This window comes from Thalassophryne amazonica, chromosome 18 (assembly GCF_902500255.1).
Source record: "Thalassophryne amazonica chromosome 18, fThaAma1.1, whole genome shotgun sequence".
In the NCBI taxonomy this organism is placed as follows: domain Eukaryota; kingdom Metazoa; phylum Chordata; class Actinopteri; order Batrachoidiformes; family Batrachoididae; genus Thalassophryne; species Thalassophryne amazonica.
Window position 1 is genome coordinate 53,654,537 of NC_047120.1, and position 27,895 is coordinate 53,682,431.

The 27,895-nt window shown below is 39.3% G+C and overlaps 1 protein-coding gene across 1 annotated transcript; it reads right to left on the reverse strand.

Moving 5' to 3' along the window:
• Positions 1-106: 106 nt before the first annotated feature.
• LOC117530603 (testicular acid phosphatase homolog) lies at positions 107-27,876 on the reverse strand. Its single transcript, XM_034193490.1, has 12 exons — positions 27,867-27,876; positions 27,031-27,186; positions 26,687-26,924; positions 18,716-18,737; positions 13,807-13,902; positions 11,548-11,634; positions 8,493-8,648; positions 8,177-8,275; positions 2,896-3,028; positions 2,532-2,614; positions 523-629; positions 107-233 (listed from the first exon to the last, which is right to left on the reverse strand). The coding sequence occupies exons 1-12, from the start codon at positions 27,874-27,876 to the stop codon at positions 107-109; spliced, it is 1,314 nt and encodes a 437-aa protein (XP_034049381.1).
• Positions 27,877-27,895: the final 19 nt, after the last annotated feature.

Genomic DNA, 27,895 nt, shown 5'->3' on the forward strand with positions numbered 1-27,895 from the left:
ACACAATTAGAGGAAAAACGCAAACACTGTAAGAGTTGTACATTTTCTCTACCTGTACTTGACCACTTTGTTCTGAGCCCACACTCGGCCTCCCAGTCGTCCACCATCAATCCCGCAGCAGCTCAGTGAACACGGACAAAGGGCATGGGTTCAGCCCTTTGCATCCCGGCACCGGGTTGGGGAACGGGTCACGCCAGGAGTCGTTCCGATAGTACATTTCCAGTGAATAGGATCTGGGGAATTATTAGGGTGAACACAATGAGATGACACACATTTTGTAGTAAGTGTTACATAAACCACATTTGTCTCATCATGTGCTTATCTCAACATTTCATTGTGGATTGCAGCCAGATTTTTGTTTTACCGTGAAAAGGATTTAACTGGCTCAGTGTGGCTTTACAGCGCCGGGGACGCAATTACTCAAAATGTGGTGTATTTTGTCCATCTGACCTACATACAGGCAATTATGCAAAGAGAGAGGGAAAGAAAAAAAAGAATATTAAATAACGCCGGAGGCGTTACCCGTCATACTCTTGGTAGAACTCAAAGAGTTGGCAGGCAGCGTAAGGAGGAAGAAAGCCGTTGTAGACATCCAGAGCTGCCTGCAGGGTGATCAGAGTGGAGTCGTGCTAGAACAAGAACACACTTTTTTAGATACAAATTACACATGCATACTTGCATCCACACACTCAAAAACAGATGCAATGGATGAACTCAATTCAATTATGTGCAGGATTCCATCTAATAATATATGTAGTCTGAGTAGTACACTCAAAAAACTGACTCATTGGATTTGATTCCATCTAATAAATATATGTAGTCCCAACTAAACTAAATTATCTTGAATGGATGTGTTTATTTGAGTGGGTCTACATATATTTATTAGATGGAAATCCTGCACATAACTGAATTGAGTTCATCTAAGGACCCATTTGTTTGAGTGATACACTCAAAAAATGACTCACTGGATTTGATTCCATCTAATAAATATATGTAGTCCCAACTCAAATAAAACCCCATCCATACAAGAAATGTAATTTAATTAAGTGGGACTACATATATTTATGAGATGGAAATCCTGCACATAACTGAATTGAGTTATCCAGTGAGTTATTTGTTGAGTGATACACTCAAAAAACTGACTCATTGGATTTGATTCCATCTAATAAATATATGTAGTCCCAACTAAATTAAATTACATTCTTGCATGGATGTGTTTATTTGAGTTGGGTCTTCATATATTTATTATATGTAAATCCTGCACATAATTGAATTAAGTTCATCCAAAGAGCCATTTGTTTGAATGATACACTCAAAAAACTGACTCACTGGATTTGATTCCATCTAATAAATATATGTAATCCTAACTAAACTAAATTATCTTGCATGGATGGTTTTATTTGAGTTGGGTCTACATATATTTATTAGATGGAAATCCTGCACATAATTGAATTGAGTTCATCCAATGAGTCATTTGTTTGGTGATAAACGCAAAAAAATGACTCATTGGATTTGATTCCATCTAAAAATATATATAGTCCCAACTAAATTAAATTACATTATCTTGCATGGCTGTCTTTTATTTGAGTTGGGTCTACATATATTTATTAGATGGAAATCCTGCACATAATTGAGTTCATCCAGTGAGTTATTTGTTTGAGTGATACACTCAAAAAACTGACTCATTGGATTTGATTCCATCTAATAATATATGTAGTCCCAACTAAATTAAATTACATTTCTTGCATGGATGTGTTTATTTGAGTTGGGTCTTCATATATTTATTATATGTAAATCCTGCACATAATTGAATTGAGTTCATCCAAAGAGCCATTTGTTTGAATGATACACTCAAAAAACCGACTCACTGGATTTGATTCCATCTAATAAATATATGTAATCCTAACTAAACTAAATTATCTTGCATTCAATGAGTCATTTGTTTGAGTGATAAACGCAAAAAATTTGACTCATTGGATTTGATTCCATCTAAAAATATATATAGTCCCAACTAAATTAAATTACATTATCTTGCATGGCTGTCTTTTATTTGAGTTGGGTCTACATATATTTATTATATGTAAATCCTGCACATAATTGAATTGAGTTCATCCAAAGAGCCATTTGTTTGAATGATACACTCAAAAAACTGACTCACTGGATTTGATTCCATCTAATAAATATATGTAATCTCAACTAAACTAAATTATCTTGCATGGATGTGTTTTATTTGAGTTGGGTCTACATATATTTATTAGATGGAAATCCTGCACATAATTGAATTCAGTTCATCCAATGAGTCATTTGTTGAGTTATACATGCAAAAAGTTGACTCATTGGATTTGATTCCATCTAAAAATATATATAGTCCCAACTAAATTAAATTACATTATCTTGCATGGATGTCTTTTATTTGAGTTGGGTCTACATATATTGATTAGATGGAAATCCTGCACATAATTGAATTGAGTTCATCCAAAGATCCATTTATGAGTGCATTGTCAAACATTACAAAAAAACTAAAAACATACAGCCGAGTACATGATGAACTTGAGTGTGCTGCCTTGCTCCACAGCCTTGGAGAAATTCTTCACGATGGCATTCAGTAGCACCCCTGGCAAATTAGCATAGTGTCAACGATGCAAATGAAATTTACTCAGACATCACCACAATCCCCTTGACCTTATTGAACATCTCGTCTTAGCCCTGTAATTATCGTTGTCCTATTAGTTAATATGTGCTAATATGCTTTTGTGAGGCCTGACCCAGCACTTTACACCGGCTCAGTCGAGGTAAAGTGCAGCGGCAACATTAGATATTCACAGACCTTTTATTCTCATAACATTTTTCAAACAACAGCGACTGAAATGAATTGCTCCTAATGTGAATCCTCACCTCCCGAGAGTCTGGCCTTCTCCTTCCGCTTGTGACTCAGGATGCTGTACGTAACCTCGAAGGATGCAATTTTCTTCAGAGTGTCCAGAACGCGTTGGGTAGCCCAGTGCGGGAGAGTCAAGTTATGGATCCTCTACACCAGGAAAACAACATTCATTATCGGCCCCCCGCGCTAATACTCATATTACACAACGCGCGAAGCACAACGAATGGGTTTAAATATCTGTATTTCATCATTTGTATTGCACGGGGTATTTTTAGTGGCGCTCTGAAGATAACAGATGCTCAATTTGTAAGTGTGAATGAGTGTATTCAACTTAGCCCAGAATCCACCCATCTCATAATGCTTTAATTATCATTTCAATATGTGGTTGTATTCATGTGATACTGTTGGTATAATATTATACTCCAGTGTTTCTACCCCTTCTAGTTTTCCGCAGATATGTTGAGGAAAGCAGGTCTGTGTCTTCCCTCTTTGTTTGACTCTTTATGTTGAGCACACAGCGTCCTGAAGCATTTATAAACTACACAATGCAGATAGTACAAAGGCGCCGCTTATTCAGCCGCTGGAAGGCGCTGGCTCAGCAACGTTATTTAGCTGTCGGGCGCAATTATTGGTTGATTATCTTCAGAGTCCCATTAAGTCGCTGTTGTAAAACTCCAGCTCGTTTTGAACCGCTGCAAACCTCTTTCATTGGACTTTCCTATTGGTTGATTTCAAATTCCAAAGGGAAAATGAGAGTTCACAGGGGTTGTACTAAGGCAGCCATCCCCAAGCTTAAAGCTACAGCGTGTACGAATTAGGGTTAGTTATTTCTAGAAATGGAATATAGCATTCATAGGTATTTGTTAATTAGTGTATAATTTACCTGCAACAATGAATCAGTGGGTTTTCATAAGCTTAGAATGAGCCCTTCATAGCTACATAGGAGGGGGCCTGCTCATGGATGCCATGTTGCACCGCCATGTTTATACAGTAGCCCAAAATGGACATATTGATGCCGTCTATCATAATTTTAAAGTGGGTCGGAAAGACTGAAGAAAATAAGAGGAATCAATGGTTGCTCCCCGATAAACTGACTATTGGTTGCTAGGCTAGTGACATGGGCACAATTTGGTGGGGGATAGGGGGACATGCCCCCCCACACCTTTTCAACCGGGGGAGACAGAACCTGCTATGTCTCCCCCCACCTTCTGACATATAATGTGTGTACTTGAAACATGCTATGCCACGTCTTATGGCAAACCATGTCAGTCTTATGTGCAAAACCATGTCAGAATAGTATCTTGTTTCTGCAGTTTGTATTTTTAGCAGCATTGACTTGTTACAACACCTGTTTCTTGTTTGTCACATTTGGAATTTCTGGGACTGCATTTGCCCACATTTGAAGCCAAAAATAGTTGCCTCTAGGGACTAGTGTCTACACATAAGTATCAGTGGACCATATGCTAATGTACCTAAATTCATGGAAAGTTAGAAAAGGAAATCAGAAAAGCTATCTGGGGCCTCAGAAAACCCATCTGCAATTATTGCTTGATCTCCAAAATCAGTCTATGCAAACGAAATTATGTTCAGTATGAGTGTTGTCATTAGTGCCACTTCGAAATTAAATTCATGATAAGTAATTTATCCTAATGTATGAGCTGTTGTTTTTTCAAACTTATGCAAAAACAAATCTTGAGAAAAAAAATACAGTATGCAATAGTTAATAATTATTAAGAGCCTGTTCTTTCATATTTATGAATACATTTTACCACATTGCAGTTGTTTTTTTTTAAAGAAAACTCAACCTATCATTCTTTTTGAGTTCTACACATGTGGTGATACCTTATTTACACCAGGATGTTAATAAAATCAATGCTGGCTATTCTCACAATAACGTACGTACTTATATCCACAGTTTCAAATAGTATAAGTCAATGGTGTTCCACTTTATGGTCTTATGAAAACCTTAAAATTACTGTTCTGGATGGTCAGATGCATTCTGAGCTTATCTAGAAACCGTTGGCCTCGCACTTTGTCCCTCCCCAATTTCTAGTTCTAAATTGCGCCCTTGGCTAGTGAGCATATTTGGGAACTCTCATTTTTACCTGAGGCCATAAAATATAGCCATCGGGTACTGCGAAGAACTTAAGCGTCCGTCCGCCTATCCGTCTGTCTGTGCTCAGCATAACCTCCTGTCCTATTACTGCCACAGTCTTCAAATTCACAAGGAACATTTTTTTGGGACACAACCTTGGACAAGTTCAAAGATGGCTAACCTGGATGTATTTTAAGAAGTTAAAAAGTCGCATTCTGTTCCTGTTTTTATAGTATGATCTCATGGATGTTAGTGTGGTGACATCACGTCCTGGTGTTGCTAGCTGCTAACTTCGCTTCATTTTTGGACTAAATGTAACACCTTTATCATATATATGTAAAAGCTACTGATAAATAAACACTTGTAAAACTGGAGATGCTGTTTTTGTAACCTGGTAACACCTGTGGAGTGATTTACAAGACATTTAGCAGATGTTAGCGTGATAACATCCCTTCCTGGTCTAGCTACCTGCTAACTACTTCATTTGTGTTTAAATATCACCTTTTTGTCAAATATATGTAAAGCTAGCAAAAAATAAACACTTATAAAACTGGAAACTCTGTTTTTGTAACCTGATAACACCTCTGGAGTGTTTTAGAAGACATTTTACAGACGTTAGCATGGATGCTAACTTCCACTAACTCAAAGCGAACTTCCACTCTTGTTTAAAGCTCATAAATGTAAATATTATAGCGATAAATATTCACTTTCAATCAGAAGAACACAGTTATTTAAACCACTTCTCAAATGTAAAGTTATTAAAAGAGAAAGGTAGTGGATTCCACATACAATAATCAATTTTCATCCAAAAACTGAATGTTGACACAAAAATTGCTGTAGTTTCTTTTACAAGATTGCAGATAATACATAATACTAATAATAATAATATAATAATAATAATAATAATAATAATAATAATAATAATAATAATAATAATAATAGCTTAAATTTCTAAAGTACTTTTCGGGGAACCCTCGTATTGTAAACCACAAGCTTGCTGTCTCTTGTAGTCTTTTTACCATCTCTTTGAAGTCAACATCTCACTTTATCTAGCTAGAACTGACGTTTACCTGACATTAGTTGACCAATGTTGTCATTGTATAATTTGCATTCTGGGCTTAATAAATAGTTTGCAATATATTTAATATTTTTGTTTTTTCAAATTTTGTAAGCACTGTTGCATTAAAAGTGGACCATACCTGACATGTAAAGTATCGTAGACCTCCATATTTTTTTTCCCAACCAGTTTGGAAGGGGCGTAGCCGGTGTGTGGTTAGAAACTTCCTCCACCAAACTGCTGCATGGTGAAGAAATAATGAAAGTGATGTCAGCAAACAACGGAATTTGAATGAATCCAAATGTTTTTTTTTATCCCACAATGTTATGACTAAAATTAAAAATAGGACCCTTTAGCTCCAGTATAATGTGTGCTGATTAGATTTTTGTGCACTGACGTTTTAAACCTAGGTCACAAGAAATTTAGTATAAAAGATGATGTAATGGCACCGTCCTATCCTGATTTAAATTTGCAGGTTCTTTGCTTCCAGCAGAGGGTGATAAAAATTCAGTCCAGGAGGCCCTTTTTCTGCTGGTGTACACCGCTTTAAGAGGCAGCACATGGGACTCGGTTTAATTAAAACCTTTTCATTGTAATTCTTAATCTAATTCCACTGAAACCGTTAATTAGTGTCTCTGAGAATGTGTGAGAAATTGCGCTGTGCAGCTTTTGTGCCAGAGTCACCGTGCCTGAGAAAATCACTGAGGACATGATGTCTATGGCATAAGTGACACATCCGTGAGGTGACGATAACGTCGGCACCGACAGCTGTGGAGTGTATGAGTTCACCGCTTTATACATATGTACGGTTCTCAAAGTTAACTCGGTTACAAATCACTGCAGTGATAAATAGAAGAAAAAAGACAGAAAGTTGAGGGCAAAGCTGATTTTGCGTCATAAACGTTTAGGAAAATGTTTTCAGTGTTAACCGGGGCATGAGTCACGTTAAAGTGATGGTATGACTTTAACACAACTGGACTGTGAACGCATCATTGAACAGATGCTGAGGATGAGTAAGAGGACAGTAATTAATAATATAGGACACTGTGTCGCTGCACCTGCCACACTACGGACAACCACCTAAGTAGACCACTGGTCCATCCAGGCCATTTATCTGCAGCAGCCAGGTGAAACATGGGTGTCCCCTTGGCTTTCTTCAGCCAATGGGGTCCTCAACACTGAGATACGTGTGCTGGATCCTTCCCAGAGAATGTGCCACATGGCCAAAATGTCAGGCAGCACATGAGAGCACAGTGACTTAGTGGTTAGCACTGTCACAGGTTCGAGTCCCACCTGTGGCCTTTCTGTGTGGAGTTTGCATGTTGTCCACCATGTTTACGTGGGTTTCCTCCGGGTGCTCCGGTTTCCTCCCACATTTAAAGACATGCAGGTTAGGTGGATTGGAAGCTTTACAATTGTCCAGGTCTCCTTGCAAAAGAGATCTCAATTTCAACACGACTAACCTGGGTAAATAAAGATTTGATTAAATTGCAACCCTACAGTAAGAGAGGAAGCGCAAGGACCTGAAAGACCTGGACCTTTATTCTCCTGCAAAGACATTAGAAATGTCCACAAATGACTCTATCCAGTGACATCATGAGGCCTTCCCAGATATCTCCTAATCTCAAAGGCAGAGGACCCAGAAACATGAAAACAGTCAAGTCCAGGAAGTCCTCGACAGGCTGGATGTTAGAAGCCTGCGGGAAGATCTATTTTTGATCTCCAGATCTTTAGAAGATGTCTTACAGAGGTATGCCTGCATCCAGGGCTGTTATATCATAATTTTAATCATACCTGCAGTAATAAAATCCATTATTTTATTCTATGAAACACACCATGGTTGGGGGGGGAGGGGGGTAGTCCAAAAGTGGGAATGTCATGCCTTCACAATTTGCGTTCAAACCAAGAAGTGTGAAGAAGATTAGGAAATCATCTGGGGCTCAACCTATCTGTTGTGTCAAAGCGTCACCCATCTCAGGTTCAGTCGGAGTAAGTGAGGTATTATTATGCACATTTTTGGGGTGTCCAGAAACAATCTGATAACAGATTAATTCACACAGATATGCAGTCGTTTTACAGTTAATGATTTAATCAACAATTCGCCCAATGATTTGTGTTGCCAGTCGTTCAGCATATATCTTACCTTGTGAGCCTTGAGGTAAGTCTGGTAGGGTGCACTCTCAAAGGTCTCGGTCATCAGTGCTTTCAATCTTGGGCAATCTTTCCCAGGAGACTTCAACAGCTGCAGAAATCCAAAGCAACAGAACAATATTTGTTGCATTAATTTACAAATCTAGTGGGTGTAGATGCATTTCTGAGGCTTAAAAAGTGTGGGGAATATCTGCAGTGTGACATGAGGAGAAAAGAACCATATGGAGCTCAGAGAAAGAACTTAACTTCAAGAAGGTTCTGTTTGGTGTGGCATGGAGAGGAAATACTCATGTGGCTCAGTAGCCCACCTTGTCCTGAGACCTGGGGATGGTGTGCACGGGAATAGGCCGCCACAGTAACTGGGGCGCAATTGGAGGTGGTCGTCTGGATGGCAGAAACATCCCAGCGAGGCAGGCCTGGGCGCTCATCAGAGTGCGGTCGTAGTCTGTGCTCCGCACATATATCTGTTGGAAACATGGAGGGTGTGAATTCAGCCATTCATTCATTCATTTGGCGCCTATCCAGTGAGCATTAGGTGAGAGGCAGGGTATACCCTGAACAGGTTGCCGGTCCATTGTAGGGAGGGTGCTTGTCAATTTATTTCAATTTACTTTCATTTATATAGCGCCATATCACAACAAGGTTGCCTCAAGGTGCTTCATACAAGTAAGGGCTAACCTTACCAACCCCCAGAGCAACAGTGGTAAGAAAAACTCCCTCTGAGAAAGAAACCTCAAGCAGACCAGACTCAAGGGGTGACCCTCTGCTTGGGCCATTGACAGACATAAATTACAAAATAATTCACAAAACAAACAAACAAAAAAAGCAGAATTAAGCATCAGAAAGACAACAAATACAGTGTAATTTGCAGAGGTGAGACTAAGTCACCAGCAAGTCACTCTCAAGTCAAGTCCCAAGTCATAATGACCACCAATTGGTGCAAGCTGACTTGAGACTTCAGTTGAGACTTTTGACTTGGGACTTGAGACTTGCCTATTCACGACTTGACGTTGACTTTGTCCCACCTCTGGTAATTTGTCAGCATTAAGCAACAAGAAAACCAGAAGAAATACTAAGGTGATCGCCGGCCACTAGCCCTAAGCTTCACTAAAAGACCCAGAATTTTGATAAAGTTGAGGCCGCAGCATGCTCTGTTTACTAATAAAATGAATTAAAAGAGTAAAAAGCATAAAAACATACTGTACCAGTATGCTAGCCATACAAAAGGGAAAATACAGTAAGTGCGTCTTAAGTCTGGACATTAAAGTCTCTACAGAATCTGTTTTATGACGTAGGGAGATCATTCCACAGAACAGGGGGACAGTAAGAGAAAGCTCTGTGACCCGCAGACTTTTTATTCACCCTAGAGACACAAAGTAGTCCTGCACCTTGAGAACGCAAAGCCGGGCTGGTACATAGGGTTTAATAAGGTCAGCTAAGTAGGGAGGTGCCAGTCCGTGAACAATTTTATAGGCTAGTAGCAGAAACTTAAGGCTTGTCTTTGCCTCGTGGTTATCTTTTCATCCTGTCATTGTGAACACTGGACTCTATCTGGTTTTTAGGTGTAACATTTCTATCATTGCAATTTCTGGCAATCTTGTGCTCTGCTTTTTGTTTGGTCTTGTTGAAATGGCCATAGCAGATGGCAACTCCACTGAGTCTGGTCTCTTAAAGGTTTCTTCCTATATATATAGATAGCTTTTCCTTCGCACGTTTGTCATTTTGTTTGCTCACAGAGTGGCTAAAGTGTAGTCAGTCAGTAGTAGTGTACTTACTTACAGCATTTTGAAATGCCACATTATAGCTTGGCGCTGTATAAACTGAATGTGGCCCAGGAAAGGGAAGTTTGTTTGGAGTCCCCTGCTGGAGATGTTCACCCACAATCCAATCCTGGGTAAGTGGTTGAAGATGAGTGAGTGATGAGTGAATTCAATTCAATTCAATTGAACCGGCATGTCTTTGAAAAAGATACACAACTCTGAATTGCTGCTGGTTCCGTCCACACTGGTGCTGGTTCCAAGCCCGGAACAACAGGGGTGGGTTAACCGTGGGTATCCAGCTGGAACACCTTCTCCACAAGAGTAAAGCACATCAACCCAACAAAGTGTGAAAAATGCAGGAGAAAATAAAGAAAAGCCCATTCAAAGCAATTATTTAAGAAGTACAACAGACAACTAGATGTTCAGAATGTTAGAATCACATGAATAATATTAGTCCGTTGCACACATAATGACCTCCACTTGTCACTCTGTTGGAATGTTCTGAATGTTTTCTGTACAACGTGGAAAAAAAGTCTTATAAATCATAAACTACTGAAATTGCATCAAAGCTAAATTTTCACATTTCTATGTAGAAGGAAAATAGTGAAAATTTTGATATCAAAATCAGGACTTGGAGTGGAGAAGGGTTTGTTACACAACAGGTTCTATGGTGTAGGAAACCTTTTCCTGCTGATTCCCTTTTTAAATGCAATATTTAAAAAAAAAATGCGATCAAAATCATGTGAGGTATTCCCTCAGTGTGATTACGAGGAGAGTCAGAAGATATTCAAACGGACGTTGGGGGGCATAGCGTGATTTCTTCTGACATCAGCCTTCGCTCATCTGTATCTCTCTGTCAGACTGCGTCAGGTTTTTGCACACAGTGATGAGGTGGATGTTCCTGTGATGCCAAGAATTATTCTTTTTTCCCCCGGTTTTGTCAAATTTAAGCAAACATGACAGGGCAGGGAGAAGCACGGCACAACTTGAGTGAGACTTGGGCACCAAATCGTAGACGAGGGGTACTGAGAAGAGTCGTCACATTTGTGGCAGAAGTGGGATGAAGTCACTGTCAAGTTATTCTCAAGTCATCAATCTGCAAGTCTCAAGTCAGCTTGCAAACAATTGGTGGTCATTATGGCTTGAGACTTAACATGGAACTTGCTGATTGGTAACTTGAGAGTGACTTGATGGTGACTTCGTCCCAGCTCTGGTTTGTGGTAATTGCATGTTTTGTTTTGTTTTTTCAGGATGAGGCAAGGATGCTGAAAGCGCTAGTTCAGTAAAAGAAAATAAACAGAAAAGGAAGGCGGCAAATGTGGAATAATGCAGTATGAATCATATCCTGTATGGGGGTGATGCAAAGAGAGGCCACACTGAAGAAAAACAGGAGCTCTGGAGTGACATCAGTACACAGATTGCAGCACATTACGGCTGCTTCATCGCCGTGGCACATTGCTCATTAAGTCACTGTACGCGCTTACAGCCATTACAGACAGTGGCTGACCTCATGCCGACGTGGTCTGTCTGAGTGGGGACATGCACACACAGCTGCACCTGGGATTTCACCCAGCCACAATCTAAAAACAAATTAAACATGCACCTCTTTGTTGTCATAGTCATCATTGAGGAAGTTTCCGTAGCGCCTCCTGAGAAACTGGCCGAGGTCAAACTGCTGCTTCATGCCCAGCTGAAAGGAAGATGGTTGATACTGTTAACGAACAACAGCGCACAGTGATCCGGTGAACAACAAAATCACACCACATTAATAAATGTCATTCTAAATCAACACAGGCTGTGTGTGCTGCTGCAACACATATAAAGTGGACAAAAATAGAAATGCAATGCTTTTGTTTTCATTCCCATTTTTATGCATTGATATTATAAACGTAAGAGTTCCTTTGTGCGCAAAACAAGATTATTAAGATAAGATCAACTTTATTGATCCCACAGCGGAGAAAATCACTTGTTGCAGCAGCAAAAGTCATACAGTAGTAAAGAAAAAGAAAAATATTTGCATTAAAGAAAGGTGACTAATGTATATTGCAATGTTTGCTTGTGGTTGCATAAATACTGATGTGAACAGATTAAGTGAAAAACAGAATATAGTGAGTATAAGTATAAATATGTATATATATATGGTAAAGTTATTGCACAGGATAAATTGCACAGCTGTGCATGTAATAAAGTACAAAAGGTGGCGGTGGGTGTAGCTGATTGTGCAAAATCACCAGGTGATTATGGTGCTAGAAACATTTTGAGGTATTATGCTGTATACAGTCTGACTGCAGTTGGAATAAATGACCTACGAAGGTGTTCTGTTTTGCACTAGCAGTCTGTTACTGAAGGAGCTGATTAAGGCTCCCACAGTCTCATGCAAGGGGTGAGAGGGGCTGTCCATTATTGATGTTAGCTTAGATAACATCCTCCTCTCACCCACCATCTCTATGGGGTTATTTCTCTCAAATGTTCTCAAAAATATATGTTAGTGAACACATTTTGGAGTGACCAGTTTAAGTCATGTCTGTGCAATAATCATGCTGCTTAATTGGCATCTTGATCTGCCAGAGCTGATGGGTGGAGGGATAAGGTGGTGTGCTCACTGACATGGATTTTAACACCCTAGGCCAGTGGTGTCCAAACTATTCCAGAAAGGGCCGAGAGGGTGCAGGTTTTCTTTGCAGCCACTGACTTCAGCAGGTGATTTCATTGATGAACTCATCCCACCTGCTCAAAGTGATGTTAATCAGTGGCTGCAAAGAAAACCTGCACCCTCTCGGCCCTTTCTGGAATAGTTTGGACACCACTGCCCTAGGCAATACTGCATGAGGAATCAGCCCAGTCATATTTTTGTGACGTGGCCATGTTTATTTTAATATTTTTAACCCTACCCCTAACTCTAGCCTAAACCTAACCTTAACCACCATCCTAACCATAACCCCATGCCTCCTCTGCATCACTCCAAATTTTGTGATACCATCTCAAATTAATGTCTTCATACTTCGCGACATTATCACAAACTAATAGATTAAAACACTTTTCGTGATACCATCACAAACTGGCATGAGACTGGGTTGCAGTCATAAAGACTGTGCTATAAGAATATAGCTTTTGAAATTCACCCAAATGTTTGACCTCTGGTTGGCCTTGCCAGGGCAAATTTGGAATCTACCTGTGGACCACATCTGGTCCAAACTGGGTTGAAAATCTAATTCTTTGATGCTAACCTTTGACAAAATGAATTCTTTAAGGGTAATTTTGGGGTCAACCTTCACTGACATACCAAGTTTTGTTGGTATTAATCAGCAAAAGAACCTGGGAAGAGTAAACCAACAAATAGAACTTTGGGAAATTTGACCTCTAATGTGCAACTGGAGAACCCACATCCATATGCATGCCAAGTTTGGTGCAAATTTGACTGAAAAACCCTATGTTTTGACTTGTGAGCCCAAAGTCTTTGATCCCAAGGATTGATCTTTGGCAAATTTGATCTCGCATGGGCAATTCCAGAACCCACCTACATATGTGTGTCATTTGGTGGTGATTGGAGTGACGAAAAAAAATTAAAGTTTTGACTTTACACCCTGATAACCTTGACCTTTGCGACAACAACTCCTTTCAGGTAATTCACCCGTCTTCCATACACCATGCTTGATGGAAATTGGCCGAGGGACAGTGGAGAAGTCATGGAAAATACAAACATCTCTGATTTCTGAACAAACGTGTAGGAAAAAGAACATTTACCTCAGCTTTTGAAAAATAAGAACAAAACCAAAAGTGTTGCACTGCTATTTTGCGTTGAGTATATTTACGTATGTATTGTCTTTGGTGACAGCCAGACTCTGCAGACTGCACACAATACCTCAGTCAGTTGTCCAAAGCCCTGAGCCCACACGTCTTCTCCATGAGGATCTCTGGGATACGACTCAATAGGCGAACGATCGCCATGTCGAAACACCTGAAAAGTCATCCAGCTGAGGTCACATAAGCTTCAGACATGATCCCACCAGCTCAGTGTGGATTTGAGACAAAGGGTCTACTTTAATGTCATCATACGCACACAAAGCCTTCAGTCTTTGGTGCGATAATGACACGGAGGACTGACTGCTTATTCTTGAGCAGTGACATAACACTCAAGATGACTAAACTGATTATTCAAACATCTGATTCACTCCTGTTTGCACCACACTAGGTGTAAAACCTCAAACACAAACACTTGACACAACCATGGCAACAAACTCAAGGCTGTCAGAGAAAATCACCTGTTTTCAAAGTGACATGACGCAAAACATCTTGTCCAGACTGGGATGCGGATTCAAACGAAGCTATTAAGACCTTTACGTGTACTTGCATTCTTTTCTGTGTTGTAGGGCCGGGTTTACTTAAGGCGCAAGCAACAATGTCCTAAATAACAGAGGCTTTTGAGTCAGAGTCAAGTCCATAAATATTTGGACAGTGACACAATTGTGATTTGTCTCTGCACACAAACGATGAAAAAATGTGCTTGTGGTTCAGATTTTTAGCTTTAATTCAAAGGGTTTATCAAAAATATTGCATTAACTATTCAGCAATTGGGCAGCGCAGTGTCAATTGAGGACAGGTGCTAAAGTGGTAAAATATTACGCATATGACGTAATTTCTCTACTAATTTTCTCTACTTCCAGGGAAAAAAATACGGGATTTTCTCTGAGTTTTTGGGCAAATTACATGTAAACAAAGTGAAAATGCAATGAAAAAGTGACGACGCTATAATAAAGTGGACATGTGTTGCACAGGAGCACAAACATGCCGAGGCGGTTTTGCTGGCGAGAGAACGTAGCTACTCTGGTTAGCTGTGTAGGCTAACACCGACACGACGTCTCCCATGTGCCGCGTCTTCCCTTCTCCACTGGGAACCAAAAAAAAAAAAAAAAACACTTTTCACGACTGCGTTGGTGACTGCAGCCAAAAACAAAACAGGACACCATTTTTCCGTGTGAAGTAAATGAAGTAGCCGAGGTTCCCATAAGTGCACAAATCCCACGCAGGTTTCAAACGAGACTGCTGTGCTATATTATGGCCGCTTTGGTTATTGTTCATAAAAATCACCACTTTTACAGCCAGTTTTCTTTAAACAAGTCAAAGAATGGACACATGAACCCGTCCAAATCACTCCGATGGTGAGGACACCAATGACGACTCTGAAGAAGTGACAGGTTTCTTGTGTGTTGCAACACCAGTGATTGAATGCAAGACTGAAGCTTAGATGTAATGTTTTTCATTTTTTCTTCTTCTTCTTTTATGAAACATGGCTGTAAAAATAATCATTTATATGTAAGACAACACCAACTGCACTTCTTCCACATGTATAGCTGCACAATATCTTAGCTAGCTAGCTGCCATGAACTTACTACAATATACTCCATTCTAGTTTATCATATTAAATAGTCATGTCTACTTTTCTCAATTTGACTCCACCGAAGTGTAAAAATAGATAAATGATTTGTATCACAAGAAAGCAATTGTACAAATACACTTTTTTCCAGTGGCGGGATGTACTCACTTGCTAGTAAGCTTAGCCCAGTTGCTAGAATGCCGCTCCATGCTAGCTTACCTATATATTATAAAGATGTCTCAAAAATATGCTTATTAAATGTAGTTGTGTAACAACAGATTAAGATTAATTATTTTATCAAACAGTTTAAGTTTACAGTTGCAATGTTACATATTTGTGTTCTACCCAAGTGCCAGTTATTTAAATATGTTCCAGTTATTTCTTAGATGACTATAGGCTATTCTTTTGAATCAAACTATGAGCCAGTACTCAGTAAACCTTTTTACATAAGTTAGATAAGTCAGTTAAATGGTCAATGTGCAAGGACAAATCCAAAGTAGAAAAAAGTTGGGAAGGTTTTGAAAATGCAAAAAACAAACCAACAACAAAAACAAACACATAAATAACAAATAAATAAAATCAAACAAACACAGTGTTTCTTACATTCACTTTGACTTGCTTTTCATTGTAGACAATATGAACCCAAAATATTTCATGTTTTGTGTAGTTAGCTTGTTGTTAATCCTTTGCCCATGTGGTTATATCAGCTATTGATGAACGATGGGTCTTGGTGTAGTGCTGTTTGAGAGATCGGAAATCAGAGTTATTCATTTTAGCCTTAGATTAGATTAGACAGAACTTTATTAATCCCTTGGGAAGACTCCCTCAGGGAATGTGAGGTTGCAGCAGCACTGGACAGTAGCACGCAGGGTAAGAGCACACGTAGTATCAAAAGAAGAAGTAGGAAACAATTTGCAAAAAGTAAATACAAATATAAATACAACAACACATCTTGTGCTTTTGTGACTTTGGCATGAAATTCTTCCAGATTCCTTGATTCATTTAATGATATTGTGCACAGAAGAAGGAGAAATATGCAAATCCCTTCCAGTCTTTCTTTGAGGAACTTTTAAACATTTCTATAGTTTCTTACAAATTTATTGACAAATGGGAGATCCTCTGCAAATCTTCGCTCCTCAAACTTTCTTTTGTGGATACTGCTTTTGTAACAATCACCTGTTGACATTGGTCATTTGAAATAACATGATTATTTGTTTGTTTGTTTGTTTGTTTATTAGCTTAATTACTATAGTGGGCACATGCTGTCTGCAATGAAATAGAAGTCAAAGCAAATGTAAGAATTTCTGCAGGGTTGTTTATTTGTTTGTTTGTTTGTTTGTTTGTTTGTTTGTTTGTTTGTTTGTTTGTTTTATTTGCATGTTCCATACCATAACCATTTTTTTCTGATTTGGGGTTGCATACTGACTGAAGAGCAACAGATAGAGTTGTGATTCTCTAATATCAATATATAAGTAAGTAATAAAAAGTGGGAAACAGCGATATAACAGACATATTGTGTAAAACGGATAACAAAAATCAGCTTTGTCATATCATGAGAAAAGCATGATTTTCACTTAAACCCATCAGTCTTATTTCTCACTGTACTGTACTCCACTGGGGAGATATGCAAAGAGGTTTACGAACAAAGCTGTGCTGTCTCCGAGAGATATGTATGACACTGCTGGAGTCAAGGCTCAAGCTAATCCTTTGTCAATATTTGTAAATTTTCTAATGCTATCCGAGCAAGAAATAGAGTGTAATCATTAATAAAGCAACAATATGCAGAAACGTGACACTCTGCTCTCCACAATCTGATCTCCAACATAGGAATAATGCTGCCGTGTATTATGTAATCATCTTATATTATGCGTAAATCCTTTGACATGAAAATATCACATACAGTAGTGTTGAGAATAATAGTAGTGCTATGTGGCTAAAAGATTAATCCAGGTTTTGAGTATATTTCTTATTGTTACATGGGATACAAGGTACCAGTAGATTCAGTAGATTCTCACAAATCCAACAAGACCAAGCATTCATGATATGCACACTCTTAAGGCTATGAAATTGGGCTATTAGTAAAAAAAAAAAGTAGAAAAGGGGGTGTTCACAATAATAGTAGTGTGGCATTCAGTCAGTGAGTTCGTCAATTTTGTAGAACAAACAGGTGTGAATCAGGTGTCCCCTATTTAAGGATGAAGCCAGCACCTGTTGAACATGCTTTTCCCTTTGAAAGCCTGAGGAAAATGGGACGTTCAAGACATTGTTCAGAAGAACAGCGTAGTTTGATTAAAAAGTTGATTGGAGAGGGGAAAACTTATACACAGGTGCAAAAAATTATAGGCTGTTCATCTACAATGATCTCCAATGCTTTAAAATGGACAAAAAAAAAAAAAAAAACAGACATGTGGAAGAAAATGGAAAACAACCATCAAAATGGATAGAAGAATAACCAGAATGGCAAAGGCTCACCCATTGATCAGCTCCAGGATGATCAAGGACAGTCTGGAGTTACCTGTAAGTGCTGTGACAGTTAGAAGACGCCTGTGTGAAGCTAATTTATTTGCAAGAATCCCCTGCAAAGTCCCTCTGTTAAATAAGAGACACGTGCAGAAGAGGTTACAATTTGCCAAAGAACACATCAACTGGTCTAAAGAGAAACGGAGGAATATTTTGTGGACTGATGAGAGTAAAATTGTTCTTTATGTGCCCAAGGGCCACGGACAGTTTGTGAAACTGAATTCAAGCCACAGTTCACAGTGAAGACAGTGAAGCATGGTGGTGCAAGCATCATGATATGGGCATGTTTCTCCTACTATGGTGTTGGGCCTATATATCGCATACCACGTATCATGGATCAGTTTGGATATGTCAAAATACTTGAAGAGGTCATGTTGCCTTATGCTGAAGAGGACATGCCCTTGAAATGGGTGTTTCAACAAGACAATGACCCCAAGCACACTAGTAAACGAGCAAAATCCTGGTTCCAAACCAACAAAATGAATGCCTCGCAGATGTGAAGAAATCATGAAAAACTGTGGTTATACAATTAAATACTAGTTTAGTGATTCACAGGATTGCTAAAAAAAAAGCAGTTTGAACATAATAGTTTTGAGTTTGTAGCGTCAACAGCAGATGCTACTATTATTGTGAACACCCCCTTTTCTACTTTTTTTTACTAATAGCCCAATTTCATAGCCTTAAGAGTGTGCATATCATGAATGCTTGGTCTTGTTGGATTTGTGAGAATCTACTGAATCTACTGGTACCTTGTTTCCCATGTAACAATAAGAAATATACTCAAAACCTGGATTAATCTTTTTAGTCACATAGTACTACTATTATTCTCAACACTACTGTATGTCTGTGTGGAACTGAAAGTTTTTATTATACTTACGGCTACGACAAACTTCAGCATCCTGCATTCAGTCGAGTAGATACAAGAAAAAACAAATAGACAGCACAAATTCGTCCGGAATGTCCACATCTTTTTTGACTTGTTGATTATATCCTCCTATATACAAAATGTCCCTGGTGATATAACAGAAATAACAAGACACACACACAAAAACACACGCACACTGCAATAAGAGAGGAGTGTAAATGGTGAAAAATATGGTTCCAAGCATCAATCTTCATTTAGACTTGTAGCCTTTGGGCAAAAAATATAATAATAAGTAGAAGAAGAAGAAATTATATTGCATATTATTATCATCAACAACAACAACAACAACAATATCTACATGGCTAATCTTAAATTACATAATTGTAAAATGAATAGATTTTGTAAATGTTTCTGATTTAAAATTTAATTCTATGAAGATTTTTTTGTCTTCTATTTTCTTAATCAATTTAAATCAAAATTTGAACCACTGATTCTATGTTGCTCCATTGCAATGTTCACATTGTTGGCTAAATATACAGGGTGAACACAAAAACACTCCTTGGTTTCAAATATTTATAATATCAAAAGTCAGATGAGTAATTTTACAATTTTGAAGAAGAAAAACCTGCAAAAGAGAAAAAAATTTGGTGAGTTTCTGCAACTGTTGATACCGACATTGTAAAATGTGACTTTTGATATTATAAATATTTGAAACCAAGGACTGTTTTTGTGTTCACCTTGTATGAATTAATTTAAGGGGTTTTTCCTTGTTTGTTTTTGGTTTGTTTTTACCTCCGCCAAGGAGGTTATGTTTTCGGTCGTGTCCGTTTGGTTGTTGGTTGGTTGGTTTGTTAGCAGGATTACTCAAAAAATCCTCAACGGATTTCAATTAAATTTTTACCATGGGTGTATCGTGGCCTAACTTAGAAGTCATTAAATTTTGGTAATGATCCAGAACACGATCCGAATCCAGTAAATTTTTTTAAGGATTATTTATCATTGCAGGATTGGGCCAATTTTAACATTTTTGCGTCTAACTTCATGAAGACAGATCACAAAGTGTGAACAAAAATTAAGTTACAACATAACAAATTATTAAATTATTATAAACAAATTATTTTCTGCTTTACTTTTTCCTTTCTTATTTCTGATTGTAAACCTTTATTACACTTATACAACACAACCATAGCATATATATTTTGAAAGTACAGGTTTTCCTGAAAAAAAAAGAGACATAAAACTTAATTGTGGGATGCAGGGAGAGCTGTTAACAGCAATAATAAAACATTTATGTCAGGCGAGTGAACTGTCCAAAAAATGCCCTTGGACCACAAAGGGTTAACCACTAAATCTGAAACATGATGGTAGATGCATGAAACGACGTGGAATAAGTCTCTTTGCCAAAGGGTATTATTCCATGTGATGTCAGTGATCCTATGGCCTTGGCAGAGGTTTGTGCTCTTTGAGTGCTTCTAGTTTTAACATGTTATGATCAATGTGAACACAGTAAGTGTGATTTTTTTTATTTTTTTTTTTTTTTTTTTATTTTAATTCCGTATCAGATTCGGGCCACTTGTGTACTGAAAAATAAATAAATAATTAAAACTCAGCTCTGACATTTTCTGAATTATGCAAACACAGCAGGTCTGTTTTGTTTGTTTCATATCTGCTTGTGATCCTACAGTTAGATGAGATACAGATTTAGGTAACACTTTACTTGAAGGTATCGTTATAACTGTTACATGACACTTTCATGAACGTGTCATAAACATTATGTCAATGTCATAAACGTTTACGATTGCTGTCATTAAGTGTCATTCAGTTTTTGTAATGACAAGTTGACAAGCTGGTATACAACCGAAGACCAAAAAGTCCAAAGACAACTTTGATTAAAGTCAAGCTGTTATAACCAAGACAACCCAAAAAATGTCAAATGTCAATTTGTCATCATAAAAACCAAATGACACTTAATACAGCAGTCATAAACATTTATGACATTGACATAATGTTTATGACACCTTCATGACTGTCATGTAACAGTTATGACAGTGTCATGTCACTATTATGATGATACCTTCAAGTAAAGTGTTACCCAGATTTACTCTAATTTGCATCTGATCTTCAACTGAGAACCCGTGTTAAGGTACATAGCATTTGATTTAATTCAATTCAATTCAGTTTATTGCATTTATATAGCACCAAATCACAACAAAGCTGCCTCAAGGTGCGTCACACAAGTAAGGTCTAACCTTACCAACCCCTAGAGCAAGCACACAGGCGACAGTGGTAAGGAAAAACACCCTTTGATGATAATGAGGAAGAAACCTCAAGCAGACCAGACTCAAATGGGTGACCCACTGCTTAGGCCATTCTAACAGTTACAAGGTTTTTACAAAGATTTACAGAGGTGAAAAAAAAAAAAACAGAAAACAGGAATTCAAAACATTTTCTGCATCAGCTTCAGCCATGGCATCTTGCATTAATTTAAAAAATTTAAGTTTAAATAAGTTAATTTAAATAATAAAAAAAACAAGTGTGAACTATCTTGACTGATAGAAATTCTGATCTTGCAAATAATCTCTTTCAGGTTACTTCAGCTAGCAATGTGAACATCGCCTATGCTTCATTTAAAAACCGTCCGAATGGAGCAGATCATATCATCAAACGTATCCACTCACCTCAGCAGGCTGCACCACACATATTCACCAATACCTGACTGCGGTGCATCTCGTATCGTCATACCCAGTGAGTAAAGGAGGCGATGTTTTTAAGGCCTTCTCACCTGACCACACGCCTCTCCTCTTCACATTTCTAGATGTTGACCTGCATCCGAGTAACTGTACCAGTACCACCAATGACAGGACAGCCCTCTGTGACACACTCATGTCAGATTTGGATGTGAAGGAAACACATTTGGTCTCTCAGTCACTTTGATCGCCGTTTGCATTGAGCATACATGTTTTATAATGGGCATGCAGAACAACCACCTGGTTTCTTAAACTGTACAGCTGTGTGCATAAAGGCGCGCTTACACACATGACACAATGGCCTAGGGTCATAAACACTCATTATAACTTACTATGTCATCCGCCATGGGTTTGTCCACAAAATTACAGGGCCTGCAATGTTTTCCCTTACTCTGCACACATGTAAGTATGTGTTAGTATCAAAGCAGCTTTACGGGATGCAACAGGATTAGCAAGTGCAAAGAGTGTAAAATTATACAGCACTGACATCATATGTTGAAGGTGGCCAATGGTGAAATCATCTGATTCTGCAGCAGATACATGATAAGTTTTTTGTTTGTTTGTTTGTTTGTTTGTTTGTTTTAAGTTTTAAGTGGAACTTCATCTGTGAGGAGGTTTAATTTCCTGATGCAGCAGTGTATCACATTGCTGGCACAGACTTCCATGATTTGGCCTAACATCCTCATTAGCTACACAAATAAATGGCTCGTTTGGGGCGGGCCAACGGCGGCGGGTAAACTGAGAGTGCTGAATGTTTGATGAAAGTGGGTGTAGGGAGGTGCATCATAATCAAGACATTAAGAGGGCGACTTCTGCCATAGATGTGGAGGAGCACGATCACAACGTGCAATATACAAGATTCATAGCCGCCATTGTAACAACTACATGCTAATCTAGCATGGCATGTATATTCATCTGACTGCCATCATAATCATTTCTGCATGGACAGTATTATGCAAATCTTTTAGGCACTCTATAGTTTTCATTTTACAATCTGCAGGGCTCTATCTTGCACCCGGCAGACAACACAAGTGCGCTACAACACAAGTGTCTGTTAATGAAGTGATCGCCACAAACTTGTGCTCCTTTGTCAGTAGTTAGTTCCCAGAGTTTTCTGATGACTTTGGTCCCTGCTGTTGATTGCTCCCAACTTCTGGCTCAACTCTTTGTTCACCACGATGGTCCAGTACAACGTCCGCAAATCATCAGATGCACCCCAATCTGTCTATTGATCTCATGCTCCAACTTACTCCCGCTCGTGAACAAGACTCTGAGATACTTAAAACTCCCCCAGGAGCAGTGGGTGGGGCAAATGCCAACACTATCTGTTCTGGAATATATACAATGCAATATTCACGTACACCTTACATAACTGGATTTTGTGTTGAAGTTCACCTGTTAATTCATCAGAAAGCTTCTTACTTTGGTGCCCATTTACAATAACAGCACCTAAGGTTGATGCTGCACTGTGCTTGCTAAAGAGATGGCATGTGACACTCTGATTGGTTGGTTTCAAGTCCAAAACACACCCACTAACTCAACAAATCCAATGTTATTTTGTGATTGCATTACTTTCCCTTTGAGCAGCAAAGTGAGGTTGCACACTCCCTAAATGCTTTTGTGTTATGCACTGTAGACAATGCATCACAGATTTGCAAGATAGGGCCCATTGTGTTTGCTGTTTTAAATTAATGGGTAGTACTGTTGCCTTTCAGTGAGAAAGTCCCCAGGTTCCAATCAGACCTGGTCCTTTCTATACAGAGTTTCTTTTGAATTTCTTTCATATTTGAAGGTATTATGTAGGATGGTATCCTTTATTGACTGACAAAGTTTGATCAGGATCTGATCCAGATTACAGATTTTGTGACCATTTAACATTGAAAACCCCATTTAATGTATATTTTTACTTTATATCTTAATCAAACGTACCCCATTCACTCTCATATTTGAACGTGAGGTGCAGACTGGCACTCACTATCACCTGACAAATCTGGATCTGATCTGGATTGTGGATTTTGTGGACATTTGAATTTCACCTTGGAAACCTGCTGCGGATATGGGTACAGCCTGGCACGAGATTTACACCCTCTCCCCCGGATTTTCAAGTGCCAGCGAGAGCTCACCGGACGCCGCCGGAACCGTAACGCTTTCCAGGGCACGGACCCCTCTCTCGGGGCGAACCCATTCCAGGGCGCCCTGCCCTTCACAAAGAAAAGAAAACTTTCCCCGGGGCTCCCGCCAGCTTCTCCGGGATCGCTTGCGTCGCCGCACTGGACGCCTCGCGGCGCCCCTCTCCACCACTCCAGATTCGGGGATCTGAACCCGACTCCCTTTCGATCGGCCAGGGGCGACATAGGCCATCGCCCCGTTCCAACATGCCAGAGGCTGAATTTAATATTGAAAAGCCCATTTGGTGTACATTTTGCATTATATCTTAATCAAAAGTGCCTCAATCACTCTCATTTTTTTGTTGTGGATTTAACTACACCAACAAAATTGAGGTCCTAATGTTATGCCTGTTTGTCTGTCTTCCAGTTATCAGTCAGAAACCAAGTGTCATAAAAACTCACCTGATAACGTGACCTGTTTTTCTTATCAACTGCAGATCACCTAAAAAAATAAAAGTACTTTCGCATCTAATTTTGTTTTGCTGTTAAAATTTATTGATAATGAAAGACATCAGAGGGCTGATGCACCCTGCGTGCGCGACAGACCACGACATACGGGCACAAGTCAGTATACATGTAATGGTGTTTTTGACTATGTATGACTTTATCACATGACTTCTGTGCGACGTCATTATGAGATCATTCATACCAATCAATCACCAATATTTTTGATGATGAATATCTGCTTCAGATCAGCCATCTACACTTCTTGGTTGATGAGATATTGAAACAATGTTTACCTTGACCTTCACCTTTGACCTTTGGCCAACTTCAAAATCAAATCACCTCTCGATATCTATGCAAGTAATATCCCCTGCATTTTTGGATCCATCTGGATGTCTTGGTTGTTGGGATATACAAAATAAAGATGTTTTTGGGCTATGTCTTCTTTGACCTTTGACCTTTGAACAAACTACTCCAAAATCTAATCACCTCTGGATATTCAATACTACTTGTATGCAAGAAGTATTCCCACCAAGTCTGAAGGAAACCTGTTTTGAGTTATGGTGCCCCATCACAGACACACACACACACACACCGGTGAAAACAATAACCTGCTCTTGCATCTTCGCTAACACACAAAATAAATATAATAATATTTGCACAATGTGCTGAACACGTGTCTCTGTGAATCTATAATTATCAAAGGAAAAGTGTCACTGTGCTTTAATGAGATGAGAAAAATCTCACATTTGAATTTTGATGGGATGTTTATATATTTCAAGTTATATTTTTTGGCATGCCAATTTTAAAAAACAATCAAACATGACATTTTTATGTCTAAAACTTTTGCACAGTGCTGTATGTATTCATGTAATGCTCCCAACACCACATTTTTCTACCTAATTTAAAAAAAAACAACTTGCACAACCCAAGGTGATAAGATCTGGCTTTTTTTTTTTTACATGCATCTCTACAGAAACACATTTAATTAACACACTGTAAAACCTAATGAGTTAGTTGAGGAAACCGATTGCCTTCAACCATTTGAATTTAAATGAAATAATTTTCAAAATGTAATTGTTGAAAATTGTAATTGTTAACATTTTAGTAGCTTAACTATTTATAGTTAATTAAACTTATGTAAATCTAGTTTATGTTTTTCAATTAAAAAGTGACAGTTTCTGCCTAAAAAAATTTGCATTACATTTTGGATTAAATTTTTGGATGCATTCTTTGGTTTACTTGTTAACAGTAATCTGCTTTCTAAAAAAATAAAATAAAAAAGGACTGCAACAGAATGAAAAATGCTAAATCGCAGCCCATTAACTTTTTTGAACAGTTTTTTATAATGGTATAAAGTGAATTAAAATGAGTGAATGGAATGCACTGGAAATACATCACCACCACTTAAATCCCCCAATATTTTAAATGCACTTAAAGGAACTGAGTTGTTATAGCAACAATTCATTTTTGATTTAATTAATGGAGATGAGTGACTATAACTTTTTTCAAAGTTTGAGTTACATTAACTTAATTATTGTATTAAAATGGAATGTTCGGACATTGGCACATTATACACAATTGTGGATTCTTTTTTTGCTAATTGATTAATAAATTAATTTAAAAAAAGAAAACAAACTTTGCACTGTTTCTGCAGAAGTCTTTCCCTGCAGGCCTCCTTCAGCTGTGTGCAGTAAACTCACTTCAAAGAGTGGCACACCTGTACAAATGGGTCAGCGAGTCCACTTGCATCAATCTGACAGTCTGCATACAGTGCGTGCACACAGCATCACATGAGGACTAAAGGACACGTGTGCACAACTGCTGCAGAAAACGCCACAGTTCACTGAAGGGTCACTCAGCATGCATGTACAGTACGTAGTCGCAGCTCCTCCTCTCTGTTCTTCCCCTCCCCTCTTCCCCAAGTGGCTCGAGTGTTTTTGTCTTTGCTGAAATAATTGCAGCGATTTTCAAGACCGTCGCCATAGCAACGCGGAGATTGATGCATGTTTACAGAATCGGTCGCAGGGCGACCGATAGACTGAAAATGGGAGATAAGGGGCGGGGAGGAGAAGGTGTGTGTGTGTGTGTGTGTGTGTGTGTGTGTGTGTGTGTGTGTGTGTGTGTGTGTGTGTGTGTGTGTGTGTGTGTGTGTGTGTGTGTGCACGTGCGCGTGAGAGTGAGAGTGAGTGATGGAGAGAGAGAGAAGTGGGTGTGGTTTTACATATGTTTCAGTCCGTATAACGAATGGCGATTAGCGGTATCAAGGAACGAACAGTTATGAGTATGTTGTGAGGAGAAAAGAGAGAGAGAGAGAGAGAGAGAGAGAGAGAGAGGAAGAAAAGCAGAGTGCTATTTTAGGCCGGCCGTTGTCATGGAAACAGTAGCCTCACTACAAATGGAGACATCCAGAACACATGGATTGTCAAACAAATGGCGTACGTAAGGAAGGGCCTGAAGTTACGCCACGGCTGCGCTGCACAGTGGCAGAACAACGCCCCCTACTGGTAGCCACTTTTAAAGCGTGACATCTGTAGCGTGTGTATCAGGTGTGTGGGGGCGAGTGTGAGATGCCAAACGGTTGGAGTGAGAAGTGGCGGGATGTGATGTCCACTCAGCCACACCCCTTCTGTCTTTTGATTATTTTCCACGCTTCCTTCCCTTGTCTCCTTCCCTCAACCATCTCAATCTCCGTCTGTCTCCCTGAGCTCTGAAGGACGGAGGTATTCCCACATTTCTCTGTCGCTATAGCAACACCGCAGCGAGAACAGGAAAGAGAGGACGCAGGCAGAGGGTAGAGGAGGACGAGGAGGAGGAGGAAGGGGTTGGAGGGTTGGGTGGGGGGAGGGGTGTGGAAGCGACCTAAGATGAGAGGATGTGTGAACAATGCTAATGTTAACGGCAGCAGTGGCGGAGGAGCCGCGCGTCGGTGAATTCCCCTCCTGTCTCACGCTGGGTGCCCACTTACATGTTGCGTCCGCATTAGCCCGGCAGCTAAGCGGGTCGCATCGTATGTCGCTATCGTCACTGATGTCGTCCGCATAACGTCCCACGAGCCTCTCAGCCATGTGGCTTCTTTTATTCTCCGTGACAGCGATCAGCTCTTCAGAACCCACGTCGACATCTTGCACACCGTGGAGAAGATAAGGTGGAAACAGCAGGGATTTGACCCACTGAATGACACTTTAGGCATGAAAATGCGGAACATACATCAAAGCCGCGGGAAGGCCGGCGTTATTTCATATTGATGTCATCATCCCTTGAATTCAGAGCGGGATGCAATCTCATTATCTGTACATATAATGTAAAGCGTTAGAACAAAGTAGTGATGTATCACTTGAAACATGAGGGAGACTTGATCCCACGTCATCCTCTTTAGATTGACATGCCTACAAAACTTCCAAATCTTCAAGGAATCCAAACATTCCCTGAAACATACCATATACACGTCTAATTTCTTATGCATTTGGCGCTTGCTGCGGTCTAATGCGTGTCAAACGTCTCATTGTCCTCCTTTTTCAATCAATAACTCATCTCTTGATGTCAATATTGCAGTTCCCCTTGGGACAGAAATGTCCTTCTTTAAGACAAAAGAAAAATCAGAAAAATGCAAGGTAGAGCACTAAATAGTCATTTCTTGGGTGCCTGTTAAAGTCCAATTTCATCCATTTTCTTATGCAGAGCCGTGTTGTGTCAGCAGGTTCAGGTTTCAGGGCATTTCCTTTCTCAGCCACTTCCTTCAGGTTCTTCCTTCAAGTTCAAGAGGACTCTTGGTTCCCACTAAATGGTGCTGGGTACACTTACCTAGCACCATGGTGAGTCCCTTTTACCTT